General features: G+C 43.5%; 1 protein-coding gene across 2 annotated transcripts in view; it reads left to right on the top strand.

Annotated features, from left to right (window-relative positions):
• Positions 1-10,209, top strand: part of acaca (acetyl-CoA carboxylase alpha) — a 32,745-nt gene extending 22,536 nt beyond the window's left edge. For both annotated transcript variants that reach the window (XM_080483060.1, XM_080483061.1), the window contains exons 45-55: positions 1,756-1,899; positions 1,992-2,112; positions 3,135-3,231; positions 3,478-3,574; positions 3,681-3,816; positions 3,897-4,074; positions 4,178-4,290; positions 4,828-4,982; positions 5,908-6,078; positions 7,872-8,008; positions 8,562-10,209. In XM_080483060.1, the coding sequence (XP_080339186.1) occupies positions 1,756-1,899; positions 1,992-2,112; positions 3,135-3,231; positions 3,478-3,574; positions 3,681-3,816; positions 3,897-4,074; positions 4,178-4,290; positions 4,828-4,982; positions 5,908-6,078; positions 7,872-8,008; positions 8,562-8,688 (1,476 nt within the window). In that variant the 3' untranslated portion in view covers positions 8,689-10,209. The remainder of the gene's footprint in view (positions 1-1,755; positions 1,900-1,991; positions 2,113-3,134; positions 3,232-3,477; positions 3,575-3,680; positions 3,817-3,896; positions 4,075-4,177; positions 4,291-4,827; positions 4,983-5,907; positions 6,079-7,871; positions 8,009-8,561) is intronic.
• The last annotated feature ends 2,448 nt before the right edge of the window (positions 10,210-12,657 follow it).

A 12,657-nucleotide genomic window follows, 5' to 3' on the forward strand; every position in this document is an offset into this window, starting at 1 on the left:
CGCCTGCCACTCAAAGTGGAATAATTGAAAGTGAACCATGAAGTTGTATTTGCATAGAAATAGAGTGACATGCCAGGGGCTGCAGTGCAGGACACCCATATCATTTGTTTTTAATCAAAATGAAAAGTTTTGCTGATGCAGATTGTTTTTTCTGCGTGCCGTTGATTGGTATGTGGATGTATGTGTGCATGCTCCACTGCCTCCTCTTGTCTCGCTTCCCATTCTCTGTCCTTGTCAGTATATTAAGATGACTTCATTTCAAATTAGATGACAGATTGCAACATGACGAATCATGCAAATGGCCCAGCGATGGCGTATGTAGCTATTTGCTTGAATCTCAATTGTTTTTAGATGGCCTCGCTGTTTAGCTCATTTGTGGGAGCACAACAGAAATAATAGTTAGTGGCAAAATCCACAATATGCAGGTGTGTAGCTATGATGATGTGTGTTCTGGTTGTAATTAATTGTGTGTATATAAAAATGGTGAAAATCTGAATTTAACCAACAACACAGTACTGTGCATGTAGATTTCCTCCCCGCTCGTTTATCATGTGGTTTCCTGGCTATTAACTGAAGCTTAATGGAGAGCAGGAGGCTGCCACCCAGAGATCATCATTTCATTAGCTGCTGGAAATCGCTCATATTTTCATGGGGACTGGATAGTAACTACGAGCACAAATGCCCCAGTGAGCTGTTACTACCAGTTGGCCTCTCGTTTTCTTCCTCCCAGTCGCCTCCCTCTGGTCCTCCTCCTATTTCTCCTCCTCTTTCCCTCTGCTGTGGAATCTTAATGAAGGTGGCGATGGCCGGAGGCTCCGGGGTTTTGTGTATGTCAAGGTGACTGCAATGTTTCTTGGGGCTGCCGGCTTTCCTGACAGCTTTAGGAGAGTGCCCTAGATTTGTAGCCAGATACATAACCATTAATGGTAATAAAGAAAGTAAATGATGGCTGAAAAGGTGAGAGCTGAGGGTAGGGATTGAGCTCCTCTCTGATTTTTATGGAACCATGTCAGGGCCCTGCCACCTGTTCTTGGCTGCTTATGAAAATAGGGTGGGCTGGTAGAGCAATTTTATGGCTTCCGGCTGGCATAGGAGCACCGTGAAGATAAAAAGATTTTGTTGGCTTCCAGTCCATCCTCCTACAATAATCCCTGCTTTCATTGAATGCAGAAATGATTGACCCGACAACAAAATGCATGTGAAAACAAATAAAATTATATTTATTTCTCTAAATCAAATCTGTGTTTTAGGCCACCAACATCCACGCCCAGAGACATTTACACTGGCAGAAAAAGGGGTAGCTTTATTTTAAAGGACCCCACCCACGTGGGACATCACCTGTGACATACAGACTCTTAAAACTTTAACAAATAGGATCCATCCTTTAAATATGATATATGATATTATATGATATTGCTGTTGAGTAACAATGATGATGAATTATCATTCACCTCAAAGGAGGTGAACACAGTTTTTGCCTTAGAGATCACAAAATGGAGGTTTTCGCCGCGATAAATCCGCCTTCAGTCAAATTGTGCAACGAACTGCCGTCCCACTTTTTAAGCTGGTTACATAAGCAAGTGCTTCACGGTTTTCTGGTGTGTGTTGCTCCAATCAAAGCCTTGTTTGCTCTCCTGATGTTTCAGCATAAAAGCGGATATTAAAAAACTTGACTCGCTGCGATTCAACAAAGAATTATATGATTCTTCATTTTTTCCGATGTAAATCCTTCCTCTTGTCTTTTTGTTTTGTTAGGTGCTGGGCAGAGAGGTGTACACGTCAAACAACCAGCTGGGAGGGATTCAGATCATGCACAACAACGGTGTGACGCACTCCACTGTTTGTGACGACTTTGAGGGAGTGTTTGCACTTTTGCAGTGGCTGTCCTACATGCCAAAGGTAAGATGAATTATGTAATTAAAATCCTTTTTTTTTTTATTAATCCAAGCATTTTTATGTCAAAATTAAAATTTGTGTTTACATTGTTTTAGTGGAAATCCAGTCCTGTGCCCATCCTCCATGCCAAGGATCCTATCGATCGTCTCATAGAGTTTGTGCCCACCAAAGCTCCCTATGACCCCCGCTGGATGTTAGCAGGGCGTCCCAGTCAGAGTGAGTGTCGGAGTTAGTTCACACACTGCATTATCGATTGGCCAATAAATAAAGAAAATGTTTTTTCAAAATCATATTGGTACGGCTTCAATGTTTGCAAGTTCTCGCTTTGCCGTGGATCTGTCTTGTGTTTCTCTGAATGCTTTTGAACTGTCAGCATCTGGGAGACTTTTTCCACAATCTGTTATAAATAATAAGTTAAATGTTCAGCGTTGAAGCGTCTATAATCATTCCTTCGATTATTTAATCTTTTAAGAATTGCCCAAAATCAGTCCAAAAGCATTTCTCGCTTTTAGCTTTGAATTACGCTGAAAGATTTTGTATTCTCATACAGGAGCTAACCTTTGACTGTGAAGAAAGTTCATATGCGTTTACTCGACCATTCATCAATAACACTTTATCAGCAGTTGCAAAAAGTCATACCCACGTCTTCATCGTGTTATTTAAAGTAAATATAAAGATTTATTATCGCAGCCTGATATCCCAAGAGTTAAAGGTTGCAGTAATTCATTACAAGGGAGAGGCTATTAAGAAACTAAGAAACAGTGAAGCCTAACATCACGGTGCTGAAGGCAAGATCAGCACCAGAATTGATGCAGCGTGTTTTACACTGCAGGTCAGGACTGAGCAGGTTCCCCATCAGTGTAATTACAGCTCGGGATGGCAAAGAGTTCGGGGGACCGCGCGGGAAGCCAGTCAACATCTCTGGTAGTGATGAGTGGCGAGGCTTAATTGAATGGTAACCTCATAGACTGGGCATGTTTCTCAGAGTGTGCAAGCGGAAAAAGAGCTGAGCAAGCCTGCTTATACAGCCATCCATCACGCTCGCTGCCAAGAATACAGAGACCACACCGCGCAAAGAGGAATGCCAAGGATTTATAAAATGGCACTGGAAGAGAGTATTTTCTGAAAAGAGGCCGAGCTGCATTTTTAATTTGCAATAATTACTACTCTTTCACCTCCTTTTTTTTCTCTCTCTTCACTCTCTTTCTGACCACTGTGCCTTGTTTTTCTCCATAAAGCTCCAAAGGGCTCCTGGCAGAATGGTTTCTTTGACCATGGCTCTTTCATGGAGATTATGCAGCCGTGGGCTCAGAGTGTGGTGGTGGGAAGAGCCAGGTAAGACCACAGATCTCCTCTCTCTCTCTTATCTGCTTCCTCAAAACATTACAGAGCTGCAATTTATAATTCATGATAATGTAAAATCTAATTCTGACAACCTCGGGTTATGTAAAGCATCAGACCTCTGAAATCTGACACCCTCAATGGGGGTGCTGCGCGTCAGGCTTGGAATCACCGACATAGATCATCCTGTGGTATAGTGGAGAGATACTGTTATCTGTAATATATGGTCTCTTTATACAGACTGGGAGGGATCCCTACCGGAGTGGTTGCTGTTGAAACCAGGTCAGTGGAGCTGTCGATCCCAGCTGATCCAGCCAATTTGGACTCAGAAGCAAAGGTATGTGACACTTCAAGTAGATATTTAAGGGAAAACAGTAACCAGTTTGGAGATATTTATTGGCACAGAGGCTGTATTGCTGTATTATTATTTTCTTTTTCTGTAGATCATTCAGCAGGCCGGACAGGTCTGGTTCCCAGATTCAGCTTTCAAAACAGCCCAGGCCATTAAGGACCTTAACCGAGAGGGCTTACCCCTCATAGTGTTCGCCAACTGGAGGGGCTTTTCTGGAGGAATGAAAGGTAACTCTGCTTTCACAGCCGTCAGTGTTGGATTTGAATGTTATTTGTCTCATGCTGTCCTGTCTTTTTTTTTTTTAAAGATATGTACGACCAGGTGTTGAAGTTTGGAGCCTACATCGTGGACGGCCTGCGGGAGTACAAACAGCCAGTTCTGGTTTATATCCCACCTCAGGCTGAGCTGAGGGGAGGCTCCTGGGTGGTGATAGATCCCACCATCAACCCCCGTCACATGGAGATGTACGCTGACAAGGACAGCAGGTGAGTCTGACAAGAAAAAAAGGAAGAAAAAAAAAAAAAAAGAGCATCGGGTGTCATTTTTATGAAACGGCCCTTTGTTCATCTAAATCACTGCCGTCTCCAGAGGTGGTGTGTTGGAGCCTGAAGGAACAGTGGAGATCAAGTTTCGGCGAAAGGACCTGGTGAAGACTATGAGAAGAGTGGATCCGGTTTATATGAGCTTGGCTGAACGACTGGGTGAGCCCGGTGCTTCAATTCTAATTATAGCTCTTTACGGGCGTCTACGTCCCCTTTGGCCTCGTCCTCATTTTAGTGAGGAGCATTATATCAGGTGTGTGAGCCCTCACTGTCTTTCTTTATTTGGTGTTGATTGTGTCGTCTTTGCTGCGCTCCCTGGGGAGACGTGTCAATCAGAGCCTGCTCAGATCAATCACCAGCTCTCCTGCCTCTTCTGTGCAGACTATTGATTTTCCTTTGGCCAAATGCTGCACTGGCTTGGTGCTTTGGGCAAACTGGTGGAATGGAAGGTTTACTGTGGAGCGTTTTAGAGCTTACAGATTGGAATTGAAAGGAATCAGTCTTTGCTGACAGCAGCAAAGGGTTTGGGGGAGCTCCAGGAACCAATTCTCAGCTGCATTCTCTGGTTGAATGTAAAATGATGGTAATGGCTACATAAGGACGGGGCTGCATACCATGTGAGAAGATGATTATCTGTGATGAGTCCTTTAAAGAACACAAATATGGCTGCCAATCAATATTTCAAAATTCCAACAGGAACTCCAGAGCTGAGCCCTACTGATCGCAAAGAGCTGGAAACCAAGCTGAAGGAACGAGAGGAGTTTCTGTTACCCATCTACCATCAGGTGGCTGTGCAGTTTGCGGACCTCCACGACACGCCAGGCCGCATGCAAGAGAAAGGCGTAATCACGGTGAGAACCCGCACGTGTGGCGCGGTATGAATGTGCAGGGTTGGACTAACCTAAAAAAGCCCACAGGGGAGTATCAGTCTGACTGCCATGCACCTGCCTCGTGAATAATGTTTGGTCTCACCAGGCTGCAAGACTCGTCCTCATAATTATCTTCTGATGACCCTGCTCCATCACCTTAGCAACTACAGAGCCGCCTCGGGCAGGCCCCATCTCATTCTGCACCCTCACAGCCCCTTCTTTCTCACGCACGCACACACACACGCACACACGCACACACACACACACACACACACACACACACACACGCACGCTTTGCTCACTTGACCAGAAGGGTGTTTCACAGATGGATAGGTGTTGGGGGTTTGTTTTTTTGGGGGGGGGTTTGTACACACAGTATGCACCGCAGAGGTTTGCTGACTGGACTAGGATTCATTTCTCGCCCCAAGTTCTGCTGCAGGAAAGTCTTTAATAGTAAAGTTCAATTTTAAGTGATCAGTGTATTAAAAAAATAAGGATTTTAAAAGAGAAAGATTTCTTTTTAAACTATCGTGCAACTGAATTCGTCCCAAGTATAACGTGCTCCAGATAAAAATAAAAATAAAAACAAACCTTATGTTAAGCCATAAGTGTAACAATTACAACTCTTACCAACTATATATAAACAAAACTGATTAGTATGAGTCAAGTTATGCTTTTATGTCTTTATGGATCCCATCAGTCAATTATAATAACATCTTGTTGCAAGAAAAACATTCAACAAACAATTCTGTGGTCAAGTTAAACATCAGTTGCGTACAATCATTGTTTCCTTTTCTGTTCCGTCAAAGCTTTACGTTGTAGAAGTGGGTTGGCTGAGGCATAAAATGTACTCGTAAGACATTTGCTCTTTTTTCATCGCAGCTGCTTGTCTTTTGCCTTTTCTCAGGATATCCTGGAGTGGCGGACATCGCGGCTCTTCTTCTACTGGCGTCTGCGGCGCCTGCTGCTGGAGGAAACGGTGAAGCGGAAGATCCAAGCGGCCAACAGCGAGCTGACGGACGGCCAGATCCAGGCGATGCTGCGCCGCTGGTTTGTGGAGGCCGAGGGGGCCGTGAAGGTAAAAGCTCCAGTTAACCGCTGAAACGAATAAAAACCGAGTGGGATGAAAATATAGAGTCACGGAGCCCTGCTGACAAAAACATAGGCAAGTAAGATATACAGTAACTGCTGAACTTCTGAGATGTTTCCTGGTAAAAAGATTCTCGGAACAGTCTCCAGTGTAGTCAATCTGTCCTCACACAGATCGGCTGCCAGCAATCGCCGCTCTCGGCTCCTCCCACATTCTTGCTGCCATTCACAGCATTCAGAGCAGCTTTTTTTAAAGCCTTTTGAAAAGCTTGTTAACAACATCAAGCACCTGTAGCTCGCTCGTCGTCTCCCTGATGATCGCACGCACTCGACGTCTGCCTGGCTCCGCCACATGTCTTCATACCATGATGTAAAAACCTGTCTTCTTCACTGAAACGGCGAAAGTAGGCTTTCTAATGTTCGAAAAAAAACACAAAATATGAATGTAGTTATTTAGTTACATGTTGTTGTTTTTTTTTTTTTTATCCCTTTATTTCTTGCCTCATAATGAGAATTAATGGCGTTTAGTTTAGATGGTGTCTCAAAGAATAAAGAACATGGTCAGACAGAGGGTGGCGTTATGCACATCGTAATGCTTGACAACATATGAAATAAGTTAACAGATTATTAAGAAAGTGAAAGTGATTATGTCTGTAAACTGTTTCAAATATTTCGCTTTTATAAATCTGTGTATCGTCTGAGATTATAGCGTTCACTTGAAGGCACAAATGCGGTTTTCCCTTTATCACATTTTATCCTTTAATTTAGTCTTTGATAGTTTAGCCACTCTTATCCATAGTTGATATCAATTTTTTTTGGGGGGGGGGCTCAAAGTGATTTAGGTTTAATGGGCGGGTTCTCTTACATGCCAGGATCACTTGACTAATTCCAAACTGATATCTGACTTGCACTTGTTCCAGAGAGGCGTGGAGATGCACTAAAGTAAACACACTATTAGCCTCTAGCCCTGGGAATGATTACAGGTTGTGTGTGTGGTTTTTTTGGGGGGGGGGGGGGGTTTAATCCTGAAACTCCTCTCCCTCGTCCACGAGGTGTACCAGATAAAGAAGTAGTAAGCTGTTCTGTTAAATCATTGTGATTAAAAGCAGATGGACTGATTACAGGTAGGTACCAAAAATAAACATCCTCCGAGATGCATCAGCGTGGTTTCTCGGTGAACCCGGTACCGGAGCTCCGAGGAGCAGCCGGAGGGGTGACGGGAGCCCAGCTCAGTGGCGGAGATCTCTTAAGAAGCGGCCCTCTTGTTAGCTAATACATTTCCCCAATCAGGACTGGCCGTCTTAAGCCACAATTAATCACAGCCCTGGCACGTGCTGATAGGAGTGCAACATGCTGTTTCTTAATTAAAAGCAAACAGATTAAAAATGATTAATAAGGGCATTAAATGTTTTTGCGGACCTCAAGCAGGACTGTTCATAGAGAGGCAGGAGCCCATTAAACCTCTCTACCCCCAAATCTGTGCTAAGCCCTCCAGCTTGGCTTTGTTTGGGATCAGAAATGCCAGCACTCATGAATACTAATTTTCCTATCAGGTGCAGTCAACAAAGTGTCAGGCCCTCACTTTGTTGCCTGTCCATCTCGTTTGTTCTTACTCATTTGTATTTGTCTGTACATTATATATTTTTCATCTGCCTGCTAAGTATATGCATTGTTTTCCTCATGGGGGCTTTTAATTCAGTCGCTTTTAATTCATTTGTTTTGAGACCTTTTAGCTCCAAATAATTTCATCTTTCCGTTTTTTGTTTTTTTTTTGTGACGCAGGCCTATCTGTGGGATAACAACGAAGAAGTGGTGGCATGGCTGGAGAGGCAACTGGCCGAAGAAGAAGGCGCGAGGTCCGTCGTCGACGAGAACATCAAGTACATCTGCAGGGATCACATCCTCAAGCAGATTCGCAGGTGAATGTCTTTGATAATGCAGAGACGTGACGTGGAGAATGAAACCAGTTGTTTTTTAACTTGGTCAGAAGGTTTTCAGGGCGACCACACGCAAAGCCTGAATCACTTTCTCTTTTGAGGGCTAATTGTTGTGTCGAATTCCTTGTTGTTTAATTAACATAACGGCTCATAAATGGTAAAAAAAAAAAAAAGCCTAACTTTTCTTACGCTCGGTAGATGCTTTTAATATAAATTCGAGTTGAAATTGCTTGATTATAGGTTGCGACTGTTTTAAATGTAACAATTATGTTTTTGGTTGATTTCAAATACACTTAGAATAAAAATCAGTTGTGGGAATGTGTGTTATAACAACATAATTGATAGTTTTACCCATGACATCTTGCTTTTTATGATGATTTCTTTAATTTGATATACAAAACAAGTTGTGCCAGATTTGCCCTGCTTCTTCTCGAGACTCTCTGGCGCCCCCCTCAGGAGAACCACTCTCTTTGTACACTTTGAACTCATTCATTGTTAAATGTCTTTATCTCCTCCCGTTTGAATCTATTTCCAGCCTCGTCCAGGCAAATCCCGAGGTTGCCATGGATTCCATTGTGCACATGACCCAGCACATCTCGCCGACCCAGAGAACCGAAGTGGTGCGCATCCTGTCCACGATGGAGACGTCGGCCTCCTCCTAGCCGCGGAGCCTGGCCGGAGCACAGGCTCCGGCCACCGCCGCAGCCAAGGGAGCCTCAGTTCAGCCAGATCGGCTCCCGCCCGGCCGCCGGGCTGCTGACTGAGGCCGGAGGAGCCGACATGATGGGTCTTGGCTGCCGCCAGGTTACTGATGAATCGTTGGCAATGATTCACATAGCGAGACTTTAGTAGACTGACATCACTTCTGACATTTTGTAAGTTCTTACGAGTGTGCTAGCATTTAGATGAATCCATGTGTTTTGTATGAAAGTGCAATTAAAGGAAAAACTACCATTTAGAAAGATGTAGTGACTAATATTTAATAGATGTGGAGTTTGCACAGTTGGCCCACGAGGACTAGCTCCTGCTCCCTTGATAATCAGTGGCCTCCGTCCTGCCGACACCCGGAGCGTGGCACAGCAGCCGTTTGTCCTGCGAGAGCGCACCTTGGTTTGTGACATATGCTTGTTAAGATATCACAAGTGTTTTGATGACCAGCTCGACAATGACAACACTTGGCAGGAGGAATTAGCCGGGACGGGGGTTTTACACTCTTAAGTAAGGAGCACTTAGTTACTGAACAAAGACGGGGAGCGCTGTAACAGATTTGGACTGGGGAGCCCAGCAGGGGTCCGGGGACGGGGTCCCTTTTAGACCCCGAGCGTTCCGCGGTTCCCCCGCGGCGAGCAATGGGCAGCTCGCCTCACAACAAAACCACAGCTGTCCCTTCTGTTCTCGGCCACACAGTACATGCTGCTTTCGGGGCACTTTAGTGCTGCTCACTGTTAGATTGCATCCAGACTCAAACCTGCAGACGTCTCACTCGTTGCATCTAACGTCCAAACGTTCGCTGCAATAATGCGTAGAGATGATAATAGTTCACATGAGGATTGATAACGGTACGGCAGACCGAGTGAATAACAGCGTGATGTTAGTTGTTTGGGCACCTGACACTTAATTTTCTAACCAAAGAAAGCTGTTTTGATTGAAATTAGTTAGCCAAATAATCAAATGTATGCTTCTGAAAGAACAAAAGGCCGCCGTACACTGAGTTTTACGTGTTACACGTTGGATAAAATGCCTAATTTTATTCTGTGAACACATAATTTCTTCTGTTTGGAATTTCTATGTCATGTAAATGAATTGTTACTGAGTTTAAATATTGATTTTTCTTTTTTTTTCGTGTTACTTCTCTGCTTGAGTATGTCACCTGCACACAGGCCCATAATGAAAACTGTACCATAACAACAACGAGTACATATTAATAGCAAAAAAAAAAAAAGAAGAAGAAGCTGTGTAATGTTTGAATTCAGGCCTTCATATCATTTGTGTCATGCTCTGCTGAAAACCCAACGTTAGCAATGTGAAGTGGCTTCAGTGCCGTGCCTTTTTGTTGACACGCCGTTCAGTTGCCTCGTAAGCAACGGGATGTTTCCTGCGCCGTGCAAAGACGGAGGAGACTTTCCAACAATGAGCTCCAAGTGTTTCCGCGGATTCAATAAAGCTGACTTAGTTCAAAGTGTGTCTGTGGTGAAACTTCAAAATCTTTGCGTTCTGCTTAAATGGAAGGAAAATGTGTTTTTGACAAAAACTCGAGTTTTCCAGGAATTTGCACGCACTAATTTAATTTGTCAATTTTTTTTACGTATTGATGATCCTGGGGACAGATAATCACATCACGGGAAGCCTCATTAATTTCAGCAGTCAGAACAAAGTCCATTACTCCGGAGAGACGTTTTCTGATTACTTGAAAATGATAGTCTTCCCATTCCTCAATCCACAAATGATTAACGTGGCATTTATTTTCTTGCTGGCTTTCAAACTTCAACAGTATTAAGTGGGATGAAGGAGATCAAGCAAATATTGAGGGATCTTCCTTATCCTTTTCCTTTTATTATTATTTTGTCTCATTCTTTCATATCATCCCCTCGGCTCTGTCAACTCTATTACCATCCTACCAACAAATATGCAAGACAAATTGAGTTGCATGCACCCAATACCCACCACAATTATAGAAGGCCCAATAAGAAAATGAGTCATTTGGCAGCATAATTGGAAATGTGCCTTGCTTGGTCTCTCCGGTCTCCCACAGGGTTTTGCTCATTTGTGGTGACATGCTAGGCTGGCTAATTCTGCCTTTAATCACTGACAAACTGCAGAATCAGGTTGCTCCTCAACAGGGTTGTTCCGATTACTGAAAATTTGTACTCGATTGCGGCTACTTCTCGGGGAAAAGTGCGGAAGTTACCTTGGAAAATATAGTTACTGCTATTTACGTATCTCATTTAGTTGGGATGGTTGAACGCCGTGCAAGTAGTTGTCATCAGTATTGCCGTTCAGGCCACTGGGCTCATGCGTTGCATATTTTGGAGGCAGGCTGAACTGAATTAACAGTGACGGAAGCAGGACCGAGAGAGACGGCAACCGCTGTCATCTACAAGCTCATAGAAAGCTCAGTAACTGTTGATAAGTTAATGATAGTTATAAGTTACTGCCACAGGTCAAAATATAGGGTGATAATTTCAACATATTCGAAGTATGCCTCCTCTGTATTCAGTTATGTGACAAATTTGGGACGCTCATAAATTACTCAACATGCTTTATCACGTCTAAAATAATCCTATAGGAAATTTAGGTCTTTGCATACGTTGCACTGCGCCTCCAACAGACTCCCAAGTTTTTCTTAAGCTTGTGTGGGCAGCAATGATGCCCCGCACCTGCTCTCTCTGGTTGTGGATACATAGAGTCGCCAGGCAAAGTACGGTCGGATACTGTGCAAAGGGTCAAGTGGACAAACAACAAAAACTGGACAAACGAGGACGTTTGATCACAGTAATGCACATTAATTTCCAGAGTGGGAGGACATGGAGAGCTGCCTAATGATTGATTACAAGCTGTGGATATGATGCAATGATTCATATTATAATATACGGAACCATGTCAATACTATTCAGATGTTTTTATGACTGTTTACTGGTCAAAATAAGCCAGGATGTAAAATACAGAAAGAAACAGGCAATTTCCATTTATTTTCCAGCTGCAAGGCTCTTGTGATTGCGGGTTGGAGGCAGAGCTGTGATAGAAACAGAGGGAACAGCAAGAAATATTAATGGAAAAAAAAAAAAAGGGGGGGGAGAAAATCAGAGTCTGTGATGAGACTGAAATGGAGGAATTAAGATAGCGCAGAGGGGAGACTCAATCATGCATCTGAGGCAACCATAATTCCACATTCACGCGTCTCAATGACTTGACAGCACTTGAGAGACAATGCCTGTGACCCAGTTGCAGGATTCCAATTAGCAGGGTGTATGCAACAGTTGAGATGAAAAGGGAACAGGGTCTTTACAGAGCCCCAGGGCTGTCTGATTACTGCCTGAAAACAAGAGTCTTTTGCCCATGACAAAGAGTGGAGCGACACAGAGGGAGAGCCAGGCCCCAGCTGTTCTCCCGCGCTCTCTTCAGACTGAGGATTTTGAAGAGCTCATCTCATCTGTGCCCGTCTGCCTTTTTACATTTCAACCCGATCTGCAAGTGCATCGCAGCCCGGTCACACTAAGATGCTTTTCAGACGTGTCTCATGAGTTGAGGACTTGGTCCCCCCCCCCCCCTGCAAAATGAACTCTGGGCCACAACACTGCTTTTCTTACCTCAGTCACACCGTGGATGCATCTTTCTTTCTCTCTTTTTTTTTTTTTACATTTTTATTGCCTCATTTTGCCTCTAAAAGTACCTAAAATCTCAAAATATTAAATTCTGTTAAAAAAAACAAAAAACTACACCCATTATTATCTAAAACCGGAGAAATAACATAGAAAAGTGTCATAGTAACTTGCACCATAGACTTACCACAGATTTCTTACTAAAGATATAATAATAATAGATAGTCAGGGTTTTTTTTTCAGTTGGGCTAAATTACAATAATAATCTGTCAAATGTAAATAGTTAATTGAACATGCATGTCCGTATTGTAT

Source organism: Lipophrys pholis, assembly GCF_963383615.2.
Source record: "Lipophrys pholis genome assembly, chromosome: 16".
Lineage (NCBI taxonomy): Eukaryota > Metazoa > Chordata > Actinopteri > Blenniiformes > Blenniidae > Lipophrys > Lipophrys pholis.